Raw genomic sequence first — 23,650 nt, forward strand, 5'->3', positions numbered from 1 at the left:
GCGTGGGCAGGCGGTAATGTGGAAGGCCCAGCTTGGGCCTCTTCAGAGGCTGGTCTGGGGATTGGCGTGGGAGTGGCAGTTGATTCTGTCAACGGCCGCGGGGTCTGGGCGTGTTCCCTTATTGCAGCAGCTAAATCCAACATTCCTTCCCTCATGTGCCCTGACAGTGTCTTAACTACCTCCAACATTCTCTCCCTCATGTTCGCCAACAGCGCATCAGCTACCTGTGACATTCCTTCCCATTGTATCAGATGCCTGAGACATTCCGTCCCTCATGTTCCCGTACAGTGTTCCCATTTCTCGTGAGAGTGTTGTTACTTCTCCCGACAGTCCCGATACCTCATCACCCACCCCACTGATGGGGTCCAGGAGTGATTGTGTGAGGTCAATGCTCTCCACATTCATTGCCATCATCTGAACCACATCTGTTAGATCCTGCACCTCAGGAGAGCGCTCTCCTTCTCCTCCTCACCCTGGGTGTGGCTTGCTGCTTCCCATTGGAACCCGCAGCATCGGACGATGGGGCCCTGGGTTTATCTCACTGCATCCCACTGGGACCCGCAACCTCGGACGGTGGGGCCTTGGGTGTGCCTCGTTGCATCCCACTGGAATCCCCATCCTCGGACTGTGGGAAACCATGGAATGTCCCAACAATACTCATACCCTGCAGGAAAGGGGCTGGCACCTCAATGGGCGGCACCTGTACCTCCTCCAGAGTGAGTACAACAGTGGGGGCACCTCCCCCTCCCCCCTCACCTCCATGCTCTTGGTCTGGAAGGTGGGATTGGAAGATGTTCTCCTTTTCAGGCTCGTCCGTGTCTGAATCTTGTTCTGCATCGGCTTCAGCCTCGTCAGGCCTCAAGTTCTGTAAAATATAACAGAACAGACAAATGGTTAGCAGCAGAGGAGGGCGCAGGGTGGGTGGTATGAGTAGGCTCACACAGTGCAGGCAGCAGGCTCATTTGAAGGACCACGATGAACGATAGCACATTGCATCAACCGAAGCGTAGCTGTCGGAGACATCCCCGTGAACCGAAGCATGGCTAGCCCGCGCAGTACTTAACATTTAGCAAAGCCAGACTGTGGAATTTGCAGGACTTACCCTCTCCCTCGAGTGTAGGCCCAGCTTGTGCAGTGGTGGTTGCTTTTCTCCAGGCAGAACCCATCAAAGCAAGACCCTCACTTCTAAGGGTGTCAGTCGGCGCAGATGTGCCGGGCCTTCTCTTGTTCGAGTTTTTTCCCTTTTGTTGTGTGCCACCTTCCTCTGCAAAGATGAAAATATAACATTTTAGAGAGGGTATCTTTCTGCTGGATGGGACATGTATAGATGGTCACATTTACAATTGCAATTCCAGTGAATGAATGAAAATATTACTTACACTAACTACTTGCCACTTCTTTTTGCACTGGTGTCCAGACTTCAGGATTGCACAGTAATCTTCTGCACGTTGGTTCCAGCATTTCTTCATTTCTTTTGGTGAAACTTTTAGGTGATCTCTGCTGGTGTCCAGCTCGTGCCATCTGGCCTCAATTAACAGTAACTGGTGCCTCCACTTCACCTTGTAAGAAATTCTTGGTCTTTGTTTTTGTCTTGGTCTTGGTTGTATTTTGTATTGCAGCTCCGATTTTTCCACTGAGAATTAAAGTTCTCACACACAACCAGCTCTTTAAAAATGGCTGAATGCAGACCAGGGAGGTCCTGCTGCAACTGTACAGGGTATTGGTGAGGCTGCACCTGGAGTACTGCATGCAGTTTTGGTCACCTTACTTAAGGAAGGATATACTAGCTTTGGAGGGGGTAGAGAGACGATTCACTAGGCTGATTCCGGAGATGAGGGGGTTACCTTATGATGATAGATTGAGTAGACTGGGTCTTTACTTGTTGGAGTTCAGAAGGATGAGGGGTGATCTTATAGAAACATTTAAAATAATGAAGGGGATAGACAGGATAGAGGCAGAGAGGTTGTTTCCACTGGTCGGGGAGACTAGAACTAGGGGGCACAGCCTCAAAATAGGGGGGAGCCAATTTAAAACCGAGTTGAGAGGGTTGTGAATCTGTGGAATTCTCTGCCCAAGGAAGCAGTTGAGGCTAGCTCATTGAATATATTCAAATCACAGATAGATAGATTTTTAACCAATAAGGGAATTAAGGGTTATGGGGAGCAGGCGGGTAAGTGGAGCTGAGTCCACGGCCAGATCAGCTGTGATCTTGTTGGGTGGCGGAGCAGGCTTGAGGGTCTAGATGGCCTACTCCTGTTCCTAATTCTTATGTTCTTATTAATGTTGGGGAAATCCAGAACCAGGGGTCACAGTCTAAGGATAAGGGGTAAGCCATTTAGGACCGAGATGAGGAGAAACTTCTTCGCCCAGAGAATGGCGAACCTGTGGAATTCTGTACCACAGAAAGTTGTTGAGGCCAATTCACTAAATATATTCAAAAAGGAGTTAGATGAAGTCCTTACTACTAGGGGGATCAAGGGATATGGCAAGAAAGCAGGAATGGGGTACTGAAGTTGCATGTTCAGCCATGAACTCATTGAATGGCGGTGCAGGCTCGAAGGGCCGAATGGCCTACTCCTGCACCTATTTTCTATGTTTCTATGTACTGAGCATACGCGCCCATAGCAAAAACAGCATTATTTTCCCGTGCATGCGCAGAAGGGGTTGGGGGCATTGTTTTTTCGGGGCAGACATTGAGCTGCACCTCCCAAAGCTAAAGGACAAGCTGCACAGCGCCAAATTCAAAAAATAGAATGGGGAAACTTGTTTCTTATCTTTTTGGAGTAGTCGGGGCCCCAAAAAACAGGCATAACTCTGGCAATATGCCAAAAAATGGCATTGTGGAAAATTGAGCCCATAATGATTTCCTGTGAATAAATGAACTTTTGCTGTAGACTAATACTCCAAGTGTCTTTAATTTCTAATTTACTGTAATTTCTGGTACGTCAAATCTTTTCTACAGCTAAGTACCATGTGAACTGGAACAATCAGTAACTTGAATTGCACCAAGTTTTCCTTTATTTAATTTGCATTTTTTGTGTCTGGAAAATATCCCAGCTCTGTCCGAGGCAATATTTTGAGAAGTAATAAATATTTTAGTACTTATTATTAGAAAATATTGAATCTTGAAATGTTCTTTAGATTGTCAGCAGCTACTTACGTGTGTGTTAGTGTAAGAACCTAAGAAATAGAAATAGGAGCAGGAGTAGGCCATTTGGCCCCTCGAGCCTACTCCGCCATTCAATGAGATCATGGCTGATCTGATCTTGGCCTCAACTCCACTTTCTGTCCGCTCCCCATAACCTTGTAACATTGTAATCTCTTGACTTCCTTTCATGTTTGGTAGAATTATAGAAGCATAGAAATTTATAGCAGGAAGGGAGGCCATTTCGTCCCATCGAAAAAGAGCTATCCAGCTTAATCCCACTTTCCAGGTCTTGGTCCATGGCCCTGTAGGTTACTGCATTTCAAGTGCACATCCAAGTACTGCTTAAATGTGGTGAGGGTTTCTGCCTCTACCACCCTTTCAGGCAGTGAGTTCCAGACCCCCACCACCCTCTAGGTGGAAATTTTCCCTCAAATACCCTCTAAAGCTCCTACCAATTACTTTAAATCTATGCCCCCTGGTTGTTGACACCTCTGCTAAGGGAAATAGGTCCTCCCTATCCACTCTATTTAGGCTCCTCATTATTTTATACACCTCAATGAGGTCGCCCCTCAGCCTCTCCTGTTGCAAAGAAAACAAATCCAGCCTATCCACCCTTTCCTCAGAGCTAAAATTCTCCAGTCCAGGCAATATCCTCGTAAATCTTCTCTGTACCCTCTCTAGTGCAATCACATCTTTCCTGTAATGTGGTGACCAGAACATCACTCAGTACTCTAGCTGTGGCCTAACTAGTGTTTTATACAGTTCATGCATAACCTCCCTGCTCTTGTATTCTATGCCTTGGCTAATAAAGGTAAGTTTCCTGTATACCTTCTTAACCACCTTCTCTACCTGGCCTGCAACCTTCAGAGATCTGTGGACCTGCAAGGTCTCTTTGTTCCTCTACACTTCAGTGTCCTACCATTTAATGTGTATTCCCTTTCCTTGTTGAACCCCCCCCCCCCCAACCTTGGATTTACTTAGATTGCTACATTGCAGCTCTCAAGCGTGGGAGGGAGCTTTAGAAAGTGCTGTTTACACAATGAAGAAAACAAATTTGTTTTATAGTTACAGTAACTGGGCAGTTGTCATTGTTCTACATCTGAGTCATCATCATCATAGGCAGTCCCTCGGAGTCGAGGATGAAATATCTGAGTGCACTGATCCTAGATAAGAACATGTGATTATATTCCTGGACACTGAGGCAGTGTACGTGCTCTAACGGCATTTGTTAAATTGAATTAATTAGGTGGCCATCTCAAGGATGAATATGGTGTGTGTCAGCGTGGTCTTTTGGCAGCTTTGCCTGTGGAGTTTCGACATCTCCAGCACTTGACCCATTTGGATCTGAGCTTCAACAGCTTTATCTCTTTACCTGAATGTGTGACTGAGCTGAAGGAGCTAACCGTGCTTCTGCTGTGCCATAACCAGCTGGCCGCACTGCCCAACAGCATTGGCAAGATGGTAAGACTGACTTTCCTTTCACTGATGAGCAATCAGCTGAGAGAGTTGCCCAGTAGTATCGGTGAACTCGCAGCACTTCAGAGAGCAGATTTATCTGAAAATGAACTGGAACTGCTCCCCGCCGAGATCGGAAACCTCCCCAATTGTACATTATTGGACCTTTCAGGGAATAGACTGAAAACAGTGCCATCCTCGCTTGGTGAGTTCATTGTAACTCATTCTGATTACTGGAACATAGACGTACCTCGAGTTTAGGAATTGCCGATTAACATAAGTTTATACATAAGATTACATTGGAATTAAAAAAATTTTTTTTTAAATAGAGTTTAAAATAAACTTAACTTAATGGACAGGGTTTTTAACATAAAAATGAATGATTTAAATTAAATTTTTAGATATTTTAAAACTCTTATGCTGGTAAAAGTATTCTATGTGCCTGCTTTTACCAGGCATAAGAGTTTGAAAGACATTCGCTGGGCATGAGTTGGGCAAATAGCCCAATCTCTCCTGCATGAATGTCCTTCTCTTGGTGATGTAGAGGATCTGTCAAGAGAAATCTTGGCAGATTGGAAAAGCCATTCTCAGCGCATGAGCATCGCGCCCCGAAAACCGGCTTTTGCGAGGCCTCGCCGGGTCCGTGCGCATTTCGTACGCTCCCGGTGACGCCAGAATTTTCAGCACAATTACTGTTTCAAAGGCAAGGTAGAGAGTGAAAATTAACATTTTGATCAGACCATCTACATCTAAAATTACAATTGCAAGTGTTAGCACCTAAATCGTTGGTTAGAAGCTCCATTAATGTTTATTAGTCTATATTTATAATTTATAAACTGGCTGAAACCTCATTCTGTGATTAAACCTTCACTAGTCTTGCATTTCTCCAGAATTGTGTATGTATGTTTTAATTTTTTAGATGTCGGTATAGTAAGCTGATGCAATTTTAGATACTGGTGTTGTAAGAGACCTGATAATAATGCATTTTAAACAGCAGTTATAAATGACTTTATGTCCCCGCACACAGGAAACCTGACGTCTCTTGGGGAATTGCATCTCCACAGCAATCAACTTGTAACAGTCCCAGCATCTCTTGCGCGGCTTCCCAACTTGTTCAGGCTTGACCTGCAGAATAACAGCCTGCGCTCTGTTCCTCCAGAGATCCAGAATTTCCCCTTTGTGCATTTGAAGGGCAATCCGATAGGGGAGCCAGAGAGCCCTCAAGAACAAGGTATAGAATCGCTAGTTTGTGTTTCACTTCACTGGCTAAAACTTTACATTTTTAAGGAATTTTGTTGTACATTTATGTATTTCTTGAACAAAAATTCATAACATCTAATTTGGTTCAGTGAATATGGTAAGCCATGAAATGTGCTGCATATTTTTCCAGTTCTGCGTTAAATTGGTCTATATTAGAAATTTATGGGAAATGATGTTTACAGATGTTGCTAATAGTCTACCTGTTACCTCGCCCCAGTAGCCCACCTTCACGCTTTGAGCTTAAACAATCTGCAGTTTAATTATGGGAGGAGGAAGGTGCCACTCACGCACCTCCAGCAGTAAACGCACTGGATGCTGATCTGAAGTGGAAACATGGGATTGCTGGTTTTATTGGCCCCCCCTCTCTCAAGCCTGGAAAGGTTTTATTACAACACTCCCAACAGTGAAATTTGTTTGCTCCGCATAATCCAAGGATCAGACCTGGGTTTTTCCTGATCATTATATTCACTAGTCACTGGGAATCCTTTAGTACTTATTTTTCTAATTCAAATAATTATAAAGAATTCTGACTCTTTGGGAGGGTACACCTTCTCTTGAGCCTTTCACTTCTCGTATCCCCCCCTTTCCCCTCTACTCTTCCCCTCCACACACCCAATTCCAGGTGGTGTATATATATATGATGTCATGACTGCAGTCTGCTGCATCCAAGCTACAGCCAATGTCACTTTTACCCATCCCCTAGGAAATGAATGGGATAGTCCAGTAGGTCACCCACATCTGATTTTCCTTCTCCTCCCCCACCCCTTCATGTACCCCTGCAGCCCTTCAGTCTGATACCCCCATTGGTGATCCAATGTGTAACACCACCCAGCATTAGGATTCATTTTTAATATTTTTTTCCCCTCTATCTCTCTCCCATTCCTATGGGCACTGACTCACACTGAGGTACTGTTCCAAAGGTGATAACAACTCTCAGTGTCTCCCCCAAGTGATTAGCCTTAGCCTAGGTGGTGAATCTCAACTGACTATTCAACCATAGTGGGGCATTGCAGCCAAGCCAGATCCTGTCTTTGCCTGATGGCTGTACGTACACTTTCTAGCAGAGTCATTCGAGATTCTTTTATTCCACGTTCCAGGGGTAAAGGCCTCAGCATAGATGAAGGATTAACCCTGGGACCTTTGAGGTCAGAATGGCTCAGGTCCATGGCTCAATTGATTTACCAACCACGTCACCAGGCTGCCCCTTGCTTCTCTGAACCACTGTGTATATTCATTCAGTTACCTCCAAGTACAGTTGTCTATTTAATGTTTACATTGAGCAAATGTTTCTGATTTCTCGCATGATGTGCATAAGGTTGTGTCCTGATAAATGTTTCCCTTTAAGTAGCATTATTTTTTAAATAGCATTGCATTAAGCTGTTATTTATAGAGATTTTCCTGATGTACAAAAATAAATTATACAGAGGGAGTTTGATGTGGAGAGTATTGGAAAGAATCCTTGCATGGTTACTTAATGAGAGTTGAATCGACAATTGCAAGTAAACTGTATTTTTTAATGGTTGCAGATATAATAATTTGCATTTTTTTAAGTGCCATTATATTTCCGGGAATGGTGGTGTCACTATATGCAGCACTAAATTTCCTGCTATTGTCTACTTTACAATGTCTACATTGAACATACCACCAGAGGGCAACACATACCACTCATATTGTAAGCAGGAGCATTTCATATCGTGTACTATTGAGGCTTGCTCAGTGAATGAGAAACTGAGGATGCTTTACAATAATCTTGTAGCAAAACCCCTCACTGTAACTTTTTTATATGGATCCAAGAGAGGCACACCAAAGTAATGCAGCAATGAGTAAAGAAAAAGTGCTACATCCTGGAAAATCTATAAATGAGATTTCTATTATAATTTATCATTGAAAGTACACAGTATTCTATGCTACCATCCTTTATACATTTTTTAGTCTTATTATGCATAGTGACAATGGCAGAGGATTTTAATTTTTAAAAAACCGATGGAAAATACTGGGTGCATGTCAGGGGTACAGATAGAAGCCCAATCTTAGTGTTTATGTGATTGACAGATTGGGTGAACTTCATTCTCGTGCTTTATGATATAATCTGAACCCCTTATTGGAATACTTCCACTCAGCCGATGTTTTCTTCACACAAACCAGAATGGAAGTATATGCCACAAAAGGACATATGAAGGTTAAGTGAAGGGAAGAGAAACATTTTTAATGTTATCTGTTTCACTGATGTGATTGCCCATTTTGTTGCTTGTGAGTCATGAAGTCTTTCATACCAGTAGAATGTGAAATTGTATTCCATAGACCCTCCCAGTGCAATATCCTGTATTTGCTGGCAGTTTTCAAAGAGAGCTTGAAATCACTCAACACAAATTTGTATAAAAGAGTTGATTGTGTTCCATATCACTTGATAATTCCATTTGTTCTCTCATTTTATATAGTCTGTGCCAAACCAAAAGAAATCCAGGTCCGAAACCTTGCATCCGATGCAGACAGGTACACTCAGCTGTCATTTGATTAAATCGACCGTTTTCTGTTGTATGGTTCTGAGATAATAACTTTTATTTATATAGTGCCTTTAAAGCAGTAAAATGTCCCAAGGTGCTTCACAACAGTGTTACAGACAAACAGATAAATTTAACACCGAGCCACAAAAGAAATTAAGGCAGATGATCAAAAGCTTGTTTAAAGAGGTAGGTTTTAACGGGCGTATTAAAGGAGGAAAGAGTGGTAGAGACACGTAGAGGTTTAGGGAGGGAGTTCCAGAGCTTAGGGCCCAGGCAGCTGAAGGCACGGCCATTCATGGTTGAGCAGTTATAATGAGGGATGTTCAAGAGGCCAGAATTTGAGGAGCGCAGCCATCTCGTAGGATTGTGAGGCTGATAAAGATTACAGAGATAGGGAGGGGTAAGTCCATGGAGTGATTTGTAAACAAGGATGAGAATTTTGAAATCAAAGCGTTGTTTAACTGGGAGCCAATGTAGATCAGAAAGCACAGGGGTGATGGGTGATCTTGACTTAGAACATAAGAACATAAGAATTAGGAACAGGAGTAGGCCATCTAACCCCTCGAGCCTGCTCTGCCATTCAACAAGATCATGGCTGATCTGGCCGTGGACTCAGCTCCACTAACCGGCCCGCTCCCCATAACCCTTAATTCCCTTATTGGTTAAAAATCTATCTATCTGTGATTTGAATACATTCAATGAGCTAGCCTCAACTGCTTCCCTGGGCAGAGAATTCCACAGATTCACAACCCTCTGGGAGAAGATATTCCTTCTCAACTCGGTTTTAAATTGGCTCCCCCGTATTTTGAGGCTGTGCCCCCTTGACTTGGTGCAGGTTAGTACACGGGCTGCTGCGTTTTGGATGACTTCAAGTTTACGTGGTGTGGAATGTGGAAGGCCGGCCAGGAATGAGTTGGAGTAGTCAAGTCTAGAGGTAACAAAGGCATGAATGAGGGTTTCAGCAGCAGAAGAGCTGAGACAGGGGCGGAGGTAGGCAATGTGGATGCATTGGTGATCATTTTCCAACACTCTATCGACTCTGGAGCAGTTCCTATGGACTGGAGGGTAGCTAATGTAACATCACTTTTTAAAAAAGGAGGGAGAGAGAAAATGGCTAATTATAGACTGGTTAGCCTGACATCAGTAGTGGGGAAAATGCTGGAATCAGTTATTAAAGATGAAATGACAGTGCATTTGGAAAGCAGTGACAGGATCGGTCCAAGTCAACATGGATTTATGAAAGGGAAATCATGCTTGACAAATCTTCTGGAATTTTTTGAGGATATAACTAGTAGAGTGGACAAGGGAAAACCAGTGGATTTGGTGTATTTGGACTTTCAAAAGGCTTTTGACAAGGTCCCGCACAAGAGATTGGTGTGCAAAATTAAAGCACATGATATTGGGGGTAATGTACTGGCGTGGATAGAGAAATGGTTGGCAGACAGGAAGCAGAGAGTCGGGATAAATGGGTCCTTTTCAGAATGGCAGGCAGTGACTAGTGGGGTGTCGCAGGGCTCAGTGCTGGGACCCCAGCTCTTTACAATATACATTAATGATTTAGATGAAAGAATTGAGGGTAATATCTCTAATTTGTAGATGACACTAAACTGGGTGACGTTGTGAGCTGCGAGGAGGACACTAAGAGGCTGCAAGATGACTTGGACAGGTTAGGTGAGTGGGCAAATGCATGGCAGATGCAGTATAATGTGGATAAATGTGAGGTTATCCACTTTCGGGGCAAGAACACGAAGGCAGAATATTATCTGAATGGTGGCAGATTAGGAAAAGGGGAGGTGCAACGAGACCTGGGTGTCATGGTACATCAGTCATTGAAAGTTGGCATGCAGGCACAGCAGGTGGTGAAGAAGGCAAATGGTATGTTGGCATTCATAACTAGGAGTTTTGAGTGTAGGAGCAGGGAGGCCTTACTGCAGTTGTACAGGGCCTTGGTGAGGCTTCACCTGGAATATTGTGTTCAGTTTTGGTCTCCTAATTTGAGGAAGGACGTTCTTGCTGTTGAAGGAGTGCAGCAAAGGTTCACCAGACTGATTCCCGGGACGGCTGGTCTGATATATGAGGAGAGACTGGATCGACTGGGCCTTTATTCACTGGAGTTTAGAAGGATGAGAGGGGATCTCATAGAAACATATAAAATTCTGACGGGACTGTACAGGTTAGATGCAGGAAGAATGTTCCCGATGTTGGAGAAGTCCAGAAGCAGGGGACACAGTCTAAGGATAAGGGGTAAGCCATTTCGGACTGAGATGAGGAGAAACTTCTTCACTCAGGGAGTTGTTAACCTGTGGAATTCCCTACTGCAGAGAGTTGTTGATGCCAGTTCGTTGGATATATTCAAGAGGGAGTTAGATGTGGCCCTTATGGCTAAAGGGATCAAGGTTTATGGAGAGAAAGCAGGAAAGGGGTACTGAGGTGAAAGATCAGCCATGATATTATTGAATGGTGGTGCAAGCTCGAAGGGCTGAATGGCCTACTCCTGCACCTATTTTCTATGTATCTATGTTATGGAGGCGGAAAAAGGTGGTTTTAGTTATGCCGTAGCTATGTGGCTGGAAACTCATTTCAGGGTCAAATATGACACCTAGGTTGCGAACTGTCTTGTTCACCCTCAGATTGATGCTGGGGAGAGGGATGGAGTCAGTGGTTAGGGAACACAGTTTGTGGCAGGATCCAAAGATAATGGCTTCGGTCTTCCCAATATTTAATTGGAGAAAATTGTTGCTCATCCAGTACTGGATGTCAAGACAAGCAATCTGACAATTTATATACCAAGCAGGGGTCGAGAGAAATGGTGGAGAGCTAGAGCTGGATGTTGTCTGCGTACATGTGGAAACTGACTCCGTGTTTTCGAATGATATTGCCAAGGGGCAGCATATAGATGAGAAATAAGATGGGGCCGAGGATAGATCCTTGAGGGATACCAGAGGTAACAATGTTGGAGTGGGAAGAGAAGCTATTGCTGGAGATTTTCTGACTATGATTAGATAGATAAGAATGGAACCAGGCGAGTGCAGTCCCACCCAGCTGGACATTGGTGGAGAGGCGTTGGAGGAGGATAATAGAGTGGTCAACTGTGGCAAAGGCTGAAGACAGGTCCAGAAGGACGAGGAGGGATAATTTACCTTTGTCACAGTCACAAAGGATGTCATTTGTCACCTTGATGAGAGCAGTTTCGGTACTGTGGCAGAAGCGAAAACCAGATTGAAGGGATTCAAACATTGAATTCATGGAAAGATGATCACTGATTTGGGAAGCAACAACACGTTCAAGTAATTTGGACAGGAAAGGGAGGTTGGAGAAGGGGCGCAAAGTGGGGTCAAAGGTTGGTTTTTTTGAGGAGGGGTGATGACCGCAGATTTGAAGGAGAGGGGAACAGTACCTGAGGAGAGAGAACCGTTAACAATGTCGGCTAACATGGGAGCTGGTAAAGGAAGTTGGGTGGTCAGCAGTTTAGTGGGAATAGAGTCAAGAGCAGGAAGTGGGTCTCATGGATAAGATGTGTTTGGAGAGATTAAGAGGGGAGATCAAAGAGAAACTAGAAAAAGATGTGAGTTTAGGGCTAGGGCAGGTGGGAGCATCAGATGAAGTTTGGCCCGGTGGGATAGGTGAAGGAAGGGAACTCGCAGAGGCAGCTGATTGGATGGTCTCAATCTTTAATACAAAGAACTCCATGAGCTCCTCACACTTGTTGTTGTAGGTGAATGTGGTGGAGACAGGGGAGAGAGGTTTAAGGAGACCGTTAGCAGCAGAGAATAGTAGCTTGGGGTTATTTTTGCAATCCAGAATGATCCTGGAATAGTGAGCAGTTTTTGTAAACAAGAGTAAGAACTGATCGTGTTTTATGTGTTCGAGCCAGATCTGGCGGTGAATGGCTAAACCAGTTGTCCGACACATCCATTCAAGTCTGCGCCCTTTTGACTTGAGGGAGTGAAGATGAGGGCTGTACCAGGAGAAACGGTCAGGGTGGGAGAGGGTAATCATTTTAATAGGGACCAGGTCATCAAAGGTGGTAGTGATGGTGTGATTGAGCAGATTGGTGGCTGAAGAAATGTCATTGTTAAAAGAGGGCCAAAGGTTGGACAGTTTTGAGTTGATAAGTGCAGTTGTAATAGAATTTGGAGAGACTTTTTTCCAGGGGCGGATGCAGAAGGAATTGGGTTTGGATTGGGGAATGGGGATGTGGGTCGAGAGCGATACAAGGAAATGGTCAGAGATGGCTTTATCTTTAATTGATACGGTTAGAAGAGCGAGGCCACGAGAGATTGCAAGGTCAAGAGGGTAGCCGTGAATATGGGTTGAGGAAGTTACATGGCGGGAGAGATTAAGGGAGGACAGGAGGGTAATGAACTCAGAGGAGAGAGAACAAGATGAATTGAGATGGAGGTTGAAATCACCGAGGATAAGAAGTCGTTCGGTGCAAAGGCTGAGAGAGGAAAGCAGTGAGGATATATCCGTGATAAAGTTTTTATCATGTTTGGGTGGGCGGTGTAGAATGAGAATTTTGAATGTGAGGTTAGAGGGGTGGAATAAGGCGAGATGTTCAAAAGATGAGAAAGTGCCGGGGGAATAAGGGGACAGACCAAGGTATGATTTGGTGTTGAGAGAGCTATACCCACACCATGGTGGTCTGGGCGGGGCAAGTGGTAGAATGTATAGCCAGGAGGGGAGGCTTAGATTAAAGGAAGTGTGTCATTATCCTTCAGCCAAGTTTCCGTTAGTGCCATGATGTCAATACATTCATCCATGATAAGGTCATGGATGGCAAGGGCCTTGTTTGAAAGTGAACTGACATTTTGTAAGGAGATTTTGTGAACATCCGTGATGGCTAATCGACTACCAGAATACACACGGTTGGAGGAATGAATTGCAAGGTTAGCCTTCCCAGGGCAAGCTGGGCGGTAAGGTCGGTGAGAGATTAGGATGGGACAGTTGGGGTTGCTGCTTGTGAGGAGACAGCGACGAGTGCCATGGTGGGCCCTTCGGAGAATGCCAAGAGAGGCACAGAGGGAAGCTGCAGGCTTGTCTAAAAGGGAATCAAGCCTGGGACGGCAGCAGGAGAGTAGGAAAGTTGAAGAGTAATGAATTCTATGTGTAAGGATTTTTTAAGGACAGAGTATATGAGAGAGGATAGATGAGAGGTGGGAAGTAGACATTAGATATTAACCAGGGAGGGAAAGAGAGAAAAATAAACGGGAGAAGGAAGTGTAAAAAGAAGTCAATGGCTCGGGATTGAAACGGCAGACAAAATGTGCACGTGAATAGATACAAACAAGAAAAAAAGAGAAATTCAATTTACATGGTAAATACAATAAGGATTCAATAATAGTAGAATCAGTAAATCAAAATTGATTATATTAAATAAAATTAAATCTATACAATAATAAATTAAGTTAAAATTAGAAAATCAACAATTGAAGCAAATTAAATCTGTTATTCGCTGTCTTTAAAATTCATTTCGTCCATTGATTCAATTAATATTGAAGGACCAATCACCATCCTCCATCATTGTAATGTCATAATGTAATTACTTTTTATTTCACATTTTGTCCCCTTTGACAGAACCTGTAATAGTTCAAGGCTTGAGCTGCCTCCGTTGTCAGAGAGATGCTTATTTATAAATCTCCCTCAGCTGCTCCAGGCTTGCGCTGCTTCCGTTGTTAGGGAGACGCTTATTTAAATGTATGTGTTTCTGAAATGTTCCAGTTTCACGATCACTGCTGAAGGCTGTAAAGTTGTGTTGCCCTGCGGGATCGAAATCCACTTCCCACCTGAAGCGGTCTCCTTGGATGTGATCTCTTGTTGCGTCACCTCCCCTGACCCACAGCAGGTGAAACTAAGGCATCACGACTTCTTATTGAGCCGGGTCCTGGAACTTCTACCTCATGGTATACAGTTTGAAAAGGTACCTACTTCTGACTAAATTAGTAGATTTGTGCCTGGCATTACTCATATAAAAGTGTACCAACCAATTTACTAAGGACAGGAGCATGAAACCCTAGACTGTATATTATTCTGATGCTAAGATGGTGTCGACCCATTTGAGGCTACAAAGTTTAATTGCTGTTAAGTAAACATAGCCTCTGATGATTTAGAGTTCAATTGTTGTAGTGAGGGATGTTTGCAGATTGAAAGATGCTTGTAAATTTCAGGCTCAAGGTTAGAAGTTTAGCGTCCTATGTTTTTCTAAAGATTGTTTTGTATCTCAAAGTGTGATACCTTGAAATGTGACAGACAGTGATGGTGAATTAATATACAAATAAATCTACGAGCTGTGGGTTGAACATTCTTTTCCCTGATCTGATGACTGTTCATAAGAACATAAGAATTAGGAACAGGAGTAGGCCATCTAGCCCCTCGAGCATGCTCCGCCATTCAACAAGATCACGGCTGATCTGGCCGTGGACTCAGCTCCACTTACCCGCCCACTCTCCATAACCCTTAATTCCCTTATTAGTTAAAAATCTATCTATCTGTGATTTGAATACATTCAATGAGCTAGCCTCAACTGCTTCCTTGGGCAGAGAATTCCACAGATTCACAACCCTCTGGGAGAAGAAATTCCTTCTCAACTCGGTTTTTAATTGGCTCCCCCGTATTTTGAGGCTGTGCCCCTTAGTTCTAGTCTCCCCGACCATTGGAAACAACCTCTCTGCCTCTATCTTATCTATCCCTTTCATTATTTTAAATGTTTCTATAATATCACCCCTCATCCTTCTGAATTCCAACGAGTAAAGACCCAGTCTACTCAATCTATCATCATAAGGTAACCCCCTCATCTCCGGAATCAGCCTAGTGAATCGTCTCTCTACCCCCTCCAAAGCTAGTATATCCTTCCTTAAGTAAGGTGACCAAAACTGCACGCAGTACTCCAGGTGCGGCCTCACCAATACCCTATACAGTTGCAGAAGGACCTCCCTGCTTTTGTACTCCATTCCTCTCGCAATGAAGGCCAACATTCCATTCGCCTTCCTGATTGCCTGCTGCACCTGCAAACTAACTTTTTGGGATTCATGCACAAGGACCACCAGGTCCCTCTGCACCGCAGCATGTTGTAATTTCTCCCCATTCAAATAATATTCCCTTTTTCTGTTTTTTTCCCCAAGGTGGATGACCTTACACTTTCCGACATTGTATTCCATCTGCCAAACCTTAGCCCATTCGCTTAACCTATCTCAATCTCTTTGCAGCCTCTCGGTGTTCTCTACACAACCCGCTTTCCCACTAATCTTTGTGTCATCTGCAAATTTTGTTACACTACACTCTGTCCCCTCTTCCAGGTCATCTATGTATATTGTAAACAGTTGTGGTCCCAGCACCGATCCCTGTGGCACACCACTAACCACCGATTTCCAACCCGAAAAAGACCCATTTATCCCGACTCTCTGCTTTCTGTTAGCCAGCCAATTCTCTATCCATGCTAATACATTTCCACTGACCCCGCGTACCTTTATCTTCTGCTGTAAGCTTTTGTGTGGCACCTTATCGAATGCCTTTTGAAAATCTAAATACACCACATCCATCGGTACACCTCTATCCACCATGCTCGTTATATCCTCAAAGAATTCCAGTAAATTAGTTAAACATGATTTCTCCTCCATGAATTGATTGCACTATTCCTATCTAGATGTCACGCTATTTCTTCCTTAATGATAGCTTCAAGCATTTTCCCCACTACAGATGTTAAACTAACCGGTCTACAGTTACCTGCCTTTTTGTCTGCCCCCTTTTTTAAACAGTCGCGTTACATTAGCTCCTTTCCAATCCGCTGGGTCCGCCCCAGAGTCCAGAGAATTTTGGTAGATTATAACGAATGTATCTGCTATAACTTCCGCCATCTCTTTTAACACCTTGGGATGCATTTCATCAGGACCAGGGGACTTGTCTACCTTGAATCCCATTAGCCTGTCCAGCACTGCCACCCTAGTGATAGTGATTGTCTCAAGGTCCTCCCTTCCCACATTCTTGTGACCAGCAATTTTTGGCATGGTTTTTGTGTCTTCCACTGTGAAGACCGAAGCAAAATAATTGTTTCAGGTCTCAGCCATTTCCACATTTCCCATTATTAAATCCCCCTTTTCATCTTCTAAGGTTTCAACATTTACTTTAGTCACTCTTTTCCGTTTTATATATCTGTAAAAGCTTTTACTATCCGTTTTTATGTTTTACGCAAGTTTACCTTCGTAATCTATCTTTCCTTTCTTTATTGCTTTCTTAGTCATTCTTTGCTGTTGTTTAAAATTTTCCCAATCTTCTAGTTTCCCACTAACCTTGGCCACCTTATACGCATTTGATTTTTAATTTGATACTCTCCTTAATTTCCTTGGTTATCCACGGCTGGTTATCCCTTCTCTTACCGCCCTTTTTCATTGGAATATATTTTTGTTGAGCACTATGAAAGTCCTCCACTGTTCCTCAATCGTGCCACCGTTTAGTCTGTGTTTCCAGTCTACTTTAGCCAACTTTGCCCTCATCCCACTGTAGTCCCCTTTGTTTAAGCATAGTACGCTCGTTTGAGACACTACTTCCTCACCCTCAATCTGTATTACAAATTCAACCATACTGTGATCACTCATTCCTAGAGGATCTTTTACTCGGAGATCGTTTATTATTCCTGTCTCATTACAGAGGACCAGATCTAAGATAGCTTGCTCCCTTGTAGGTTCTGTAAAATACTGTTCTATACAGACTTCTGGCAACTCAAGCATCCATTGTTCGTATGAAGTGGATGCTTGAGTTGCCAGAAGTCTGTATTGCGCGAATATTGAGTTGACCTTCAACTTATAGTGGTGAACTGTTGATCCAAGTGTATGTATATAGTACAAAAATATAACTTTCGAAAGCAAGTTATTGGTCAAGGCTATTGCCTGATTTAAAATAATGTCCCCTTGCACACTGGCAGGAAGTGCTTATCTGGATGCCATATGTTCCTCCTCAGTCTGACCGCAGAAGGGAGGTTGTGATGCGAACATTCAGTGAGAGCTGGAGTGATCTGGATACCAAGGTGTTCAAGGTATTTTCCTCACTGTGGTGTTAATCATAGTTTTAAAAGTGGGAAGTTTGTTTATCTGAGTTGTCCTTTAAATACTCAAGGGAACTATCCATACACTTATTCGTGTCCTTGATTCCCATAATTTATGTTTCCAAAATGATTGCTGGAGACTGCCTGGAAGCAGATTAGATAATGTCGACCATGACAAGCTATTTCACCTTGTCCAGGAATCCAAGGACACAGCCTGCGCTCAAAGTGGGGTACATTCAAAACGAATCTACAGAAACAATATTTCAGTGAGCGAGTGGCCTAGCTATGGAACAGACTCCCCAGGGAGACGGTGGAAGCAGTTAGTTATTGATTTATTGAATTAGATAGATTTCATTCAGAAAATAGCACATTGAGATACAGTGTAGGAGTAACTTGAGACATGATATGTGGTAAGTGTAGGATGCTGAGGAAGTAAAAAGTGACATTGGGCATATGGTTCCCAAAGGTCTCCACCAACTGCGGTTTTCCTCGTATCATGTCTGGGTCTGTTGTAGACTCATTGACAGAGATAGATCGCTATGATTAGTCAACAACTCCATTATCGTCGTATTATGTGACGTCCAAACTTGAAAAAGGTGGGCCTTGGTCTTTTTTCGTCTAGCAAGTTCCTATGTTTCTATATAGACATTTCTCTGACGTGACACCTTGAAGTACCACTCCTGCCCATAAATAGAGCTGGGGGAGGTTGGTGCTCAGAACCCACCAGGTCCAGTATTAATGTTACTGGACACCAGCCAATGTTATACCGATTTCCTTTTTATAGCATTTAAACTTTATAGGATAACTGAATGGATTGCTCTTTCCCTTTAATGTAGAGAACTGTAGATACCTGATGGCGATTGCAAGGTAGTAATGGAACGCACTGAATCACTAAAGATGGTGCAAATGTGACTTCCCCCATGTAACATAGTTCCTGGTCTAGGTGGCACTTCTGTGAAAAGGCATTAAGCTGAGACAATCATTTCCCCACAAGGAGGCAGAGAATATCGAGGATAGCATTGTTCATGGCCACTTTTGATGTGCGTTTTATAGTTCAGTACAGTAATGGTGGAGACATCGGAGTAGTTCTCCCTCTGTCAGGAGTGTGTCTAGCCACCCCCACCATAGTAACCCCGGGTGTCGAGTGCAGACACCAGTCCTGTAGACATCATTGGGCATGCTGCTTCCTAGCCTCTGGATCAGTATGAGGAGCAAAATAGATATGCCATGGGCTTTCTGTGAATCCCTCCATCTGATTTCTCTTCATCGAACAAGGAAACCCTGAAATGTACTTTACGATTGATCAAATTGCTTGAGGTAGGCGTGTGTGTGTGTGTGTGTACATATTTTATAATGGCTCCTTTAGGATGCCTAAAGACTACAATGATCAGACAAATTCATGACACTGTGTATAAAGTTGTTGAATACTATGGGCCCGAACTTACTGCCGGCTGCCGCCGAGTTTTCTGGGCGGTCTCCCATCTGAGCAAGTTTGGTGAGGTCTTCACGCCAGCGGGGAGAGAAGACCACTGGGGTCCGCTGGTGTGCGCCGACATGCAACGCCGACAAAAGTCCTCCCTCCCGAGATTGGTCCGGGCGGTCCTCCGCTCCAGCAGCAGAAGAGACCACCGCATAGAGACAGGTCTTACCTAAATGGTAAGAATGAAGACCTGCAAGGAAAGGTTAGTGAAATTGTTTTCTTCTTTTCTTTTGCAGCGATCTTGGTGGATAGGGTCCTCTGAAGGATTTGGAAAAGTCTTTTTTCCATTTGTTGAATTTTTTTTTTTCCTGTTCCCTCTCCTTTCCTGGGGGCGTTACTTTGCTGAGCATCGCATTTGCCACCCAGAATCTGACCTGCCGCCCAGAATCGGCGTGTAAGGCCCATTTTTTTCTGCTGGGCGGTTTTTCCCACATTTTTCCACCAAATGTCCGCTCAAAGTACTGTCAGGTTCTGAGCGGTCCTTTCGACAGTACATGGGCGGAACTTAGGTTTGACCAAACTCAGGCCCTATATTTATTGCACCAATGAAGGGAATCTTATGATTCACAACTTCACAATTCAAAGTTATCAGTGAATTGTACAGGTCTCATTCACAAGTAAACATTGTGTTCATCAACTTTCTTTGCAGTTTTTAATTTGAAAAACTTTTGGGTAGTTTTAAAAGTTTGCGATATGAATGCATTTTTGGGTCAGTGTGGTGTTAGCTTCATTTGTGCTTTGCTGTACGGTATAGTCTGTAATGTCGGCCAGAATGAGTCATTCTCACAACGTAGGCTGCCATCATTCAGAGACAACACGGTGGTGGAATGCACTCCTCCTCGATTTGGACATGGTCTTGGTTGGGGAGGTTTGCTTCGGTCAGTTTCTTCTCGAATTGGTTATATTGTGGGCTGTACAGTACGTCTTTTGTGGTCAGTTATGTGACGCTAGTGAGATTTTTATTTTTTGTTTGCATCATATTGTTGATGTCGCAGAATTCTTCAAGGGTAGTCATGGTGATGGAATTCCCATGGTTACAAGAGTTCGCTGGTGCCAAGAGTCAGCACATGATAGATCTTTACCATCTGCATGTAGAATAAATTCCTTTTTCCACCACCAGCATAACATCCATATCTCCCATACTGGAATTCTTTGAGGATATAACGAGCATGGTGGATAGAGGTGTACCGATGGATGTGGTGTATTTAGATTTCCAAAAGGCATTCAATAAGGTGCCACACAAAAGGTTACTGCAGAAGATAAAGGTACGCGGAGTCAGAGGAAATGTATTAGCATGGATCGAGAATTGGCTGGCTAACAAAGCAGAGAGTCGGGATAAATGGGTCCTTTTCGGGTTGGAAATTGGTGGTTAGTGGTGTGCCACAGGGATCGGTGCTGGGACCACAACTGTTTACAATATACATAGATGACCTGGAAGAGGGGACAGAGTGTAGCGTAACAAAATTTGCAAATGACAAAGATTAGTGGGAAAACGGGTTGTGTAGAGGACACAGAGAGGCTGCAAAGAGATTTAGATAGGTTAAGCGAATGGGCTAAGGTTTGGCAGATGGAATACAATGTCGGAAAATGTGAGGTCATCCACCTTGGAAAAAAAACAGTAAAAGGGAATATTATTTGAATGGGGAGAAATTACAACATGCTGCAGTGCAGAGGGACCTGGTGGTCCTTGTGCATGAATCCCAAAAAGTTAGTTTGCAGGTGCAGCAGGTAATCAGGAAGGCGAATGTGAATGTTGGCCTTCATTGCGAGAGGGATGGAGTACAAAAGCAGGGAGGTCCTGCTGCAACTGTATAGGGTATTGGTGAGGCCGCACCTGGAGTACTGCGTGCAGTTTTGGTCACCTTTCTTAAGGAAAAATATACTAGCTTTGGAGCGGGAACAGAGACGATTCACTAGGCTGGTTCCAGAGATGAGGGGGTTTACTTATGATGATAGATTGAGTAGACTGGGTCTTTACTCGTTGGAGTTCAGAAGGATGAGGGCTGATCTTATAGAAACATTTAAAATAATGAAAGGGATAGACAAGATTGAAGCAGAGAGATTGTTTCCACTGGTCGGGGAGATTAGAACTAGGGGGCACAGCCTCAAAATACGGGGGAGCCAATTTAAAACCGAGTTGAGAAGGAATTTCTTCTCCCAGAGGGTTGTGAATCTGTGGAATTCTCTGCCCATAGATAGATTTTTAACCAATAATGGAATTAAGAGTTATGGGGAGCGGGCGGGTAAGTGAAGCTGAGTCCACGGCCAGATCAGCCATGATCTTGTTGAATGGCGGAGCAGGCTCGAGGGGCTAGATGGTCTACTCCTGTTCCTAATTCTTATGTTCTTATGTACTGCTCTGGGTACAGTTAAAATTATATTTAACAAAGAATTATGCTTGGCATACATTCTTCCCCATTTCCCTTTAAATTAGCTCGAATAAATTGGCTCATAAATAAGTGCGATGGAGAAGTATAAGACAGCACATGATGAATAGGATAGACTCACACATCTCCCGTTTTTAATTTTGAGTGGTATTTTTGTTGACTACCTCATCCAAGCAAATTAAATTCTCATGTAGAAATGGTTCGTGGATTTGCGTGGTGTCGGGGTATTTGGTTACTGTGCGATTAAATTCACATGTGACCCGCTGCTTTTTCCAGTTTTTTTTTGAAAACCAATTTTTCCCTTTCTAGTCACCATATATGGCCTGCTGCAGAGTGCTCCATTTCTCCTGGTTCCTTGTCATTTCTCGACTGAAGGAGAATAAATGCACTGTCCCCCTTGAGGGCACCCGACTCTTCTCTTCTGTGGATCCCAACGTAAAGGTGACCTTTCCACCTGGGGCAGTAAACGAATCTCGCAGTGTGAAAATGCAGGTTTGTGTATCGTATTTCATTTTAAACCCTGGAAATAAAGCTATGTCTAAAATCATCTCTGTCCAGTAAACCGAATGTTTTGTTTTGTAATTGTTGTATTTATATCCAATTTCTTGCTCAACCCGACACTTCTAAAATTGCCTTGAATTTAAACGCAGGTGTTGCCAGTTGCTGCAGAGGAGTTACGAGAGCTCGTAGATGATCAGGACACTGTAGCAAGTCTGTTGCTCTGTTTGTCACAGAATTCAACTGACAACTTCCTGAAACCAGTCAAGGTTCAGCTTCCATTACCTCCTGGGGTCACAGGTTAGTGTTTTGCTTTCACTGTGGAAAGGAATGTTACAGGATCAGTGTGTTTGAGAGATCGGGTGGTGTTATGGATAAGAATGGTCTTGTTTCATCTCTGGTGTCTGAATTCAAATCTAAATGGAACAATTTTAAAAGGGGTGCAGAAACCTGGGGGTGTATGTACACAAGTCTTAGAAGGTGTCAGGACAAGTTGAAAAGGCTGTTAAAAGGGCACACGGGATCCGTGGCTTTATAAATAAAGGCATGGAGTTCAAAAGCAAAGAAGTTATGCTAAACTTTTATAAGACACTAGTTAGGCCCCAGCTGGAGTATTTTGGTCAATTCTGGGCAACCACCTTAGGAAGAATGTCAAGGTCTTAGAGAGGGACCAGAGTAGATTTACTAGAATAGTATCAGGGATGATAAACTTCAGTTACATGGAGAGACTAGAGAAACTCAGGTTGTTCTCTGCTATTGAAGAATGGGTGAGAGAGGGAAACCAGGTAATATAGACCAGTTAGCCTAACATCTGTTGTCGGGAAATTATGAGAGTCTATAATTAAGGATAGGGTGACTGAATACCTTGAAAACTTTCAGCTGATCAGAGAGCTAGCATGGATTTGTAAAAGGTAGGTCATTCCTGACTAACCTGATTGCATTTTTTGACAGGTTGACTAAAGTAGTGGATAGGGGAATGTCTATGGATGCTATTTATATGGACTTCCAGAAGGCATTAGAGAAAGTCCCACATGAGACTTTTAAATAAAGTTGAAGCCCATGGAATTGAAGGCAAATTATTGACCTGGTTACCAAACTAGCTGAGCGGCAGGAGACAGGGAGTATTCAAATTGGCAGGATGTGATTAGTGATGTCCCGTAGGGGCCTGAACTATTCACCATATTTATCAACGACTTAGATAATGGGATAGAAATCCACATCCAAATTTGTTGATGGCACAAAGATTGTAAGCAGTGTAGATGGAAGCATAAAATTACAAAGGGATATCGACAGATTAAGTGATTGGGCAAAACTGTGGCAAATGGATTTCAATATAGGCAAATGTGAGGTCATCCATTTTGGACCTAAAAAGGTTAGAGCAGGGTTCTTTCTAATTGGTGAAAAGCTAAAACCAGTCTAAAGAGACTTGGGAGATCCAGGTACATAGATCATTAAAATGTCAAGAAAGATACAGAAAATAATCAAAAAGGCTAATAGAATGCTAGCCTTTATATCTAGAGAACTAGAATACAAGGGGGTAGAAGTTACGCTACAGCTTACAAAGCCCTGGTTAGACCGCACCTGGAGTATTGTGAGCACCACACCTTAGGAAGGATATATTGGCCTTCGAGGGAGTTAAGCGTAGGTTTACCAGAATGATACCTGGACTCCAGGGATTAAATTATGAGGAGAGATTACAAAAATTAGGGTGTATTCCCTAAAATTAGGAGGTTAAGGGATGATTTGATTGAAGTTTTTTAAGATATTAAGGGGAACAGATAGGGTAGATAGAGAGAAACTATATTTGTTGGTTAGGGATTCTAGGATTAAGGAGCATAGTCTAAAAATGAGAGCCAGACCTTTCAGAAGTGAATTTAGGAA

The 23,650-nt window shown here is 43.4% G+C and overlaps 1 protein-coding gene across 4 annotated transcripts in view; it reads left to right on the plus strand.

Moving 5' to 3' along the window:
- Positions 1-23,650, plus strand: part of pidd1 (p53-induced death domain protein 1) — a 128,424-nt gene that overhangs the window by 22,964 nt on the left and 81,810 nt on the right. For all 4 annotated transcript variants that reach the window (XR_011596577.1, XM_070899398.1, XM_070899400.1 and 1 more), the window contains exons 3-9: positions 4,395-4,808; positions 5,631-5,834; positions 8,302-8,356; positions 14,089-14,287; positions 17,285-17,395; positions 21,581-21,763; positions 21,922-22,069. Coding sequence is in view for 3 of the 4 variants with exons in the window: in XM_070899398.1 (XP_070755499.1) it covers positions 4,395-4,808; positions 5,631-5,834; positions 8,302-8,356; positions 14,089-14,287; positions 17,285-17,395; positions 21,581-21,763; positions 21,922-22,069 (1,314 nt within the window). In the remaining variant the exon portion in view is untranslated. The remainder of the gene's footprint in view (positions 1-4,394; positions 4,809-5,630; positions 5,835-8,301; positions 8,357-14,088; positions 14,288-17,284; positions 17,396-21,580; positions 21,764-21,921; positions 22,070-23,650) is intronic.

Source organism: Pristiophorus japonicus, chromosome 14 (assembly GCF_044704955.1).
Source record: "Pristiophorus japonicus isolate sPriJap1 chromosome 14, sPriJap1.hap1, whole genome shotgun sequence".
NCBI lineage: Eukaryota > Metazoa > Chordata > Chondrichthyes > Pristiophoridae > Pristiophorus > Pristiophorus japonicus.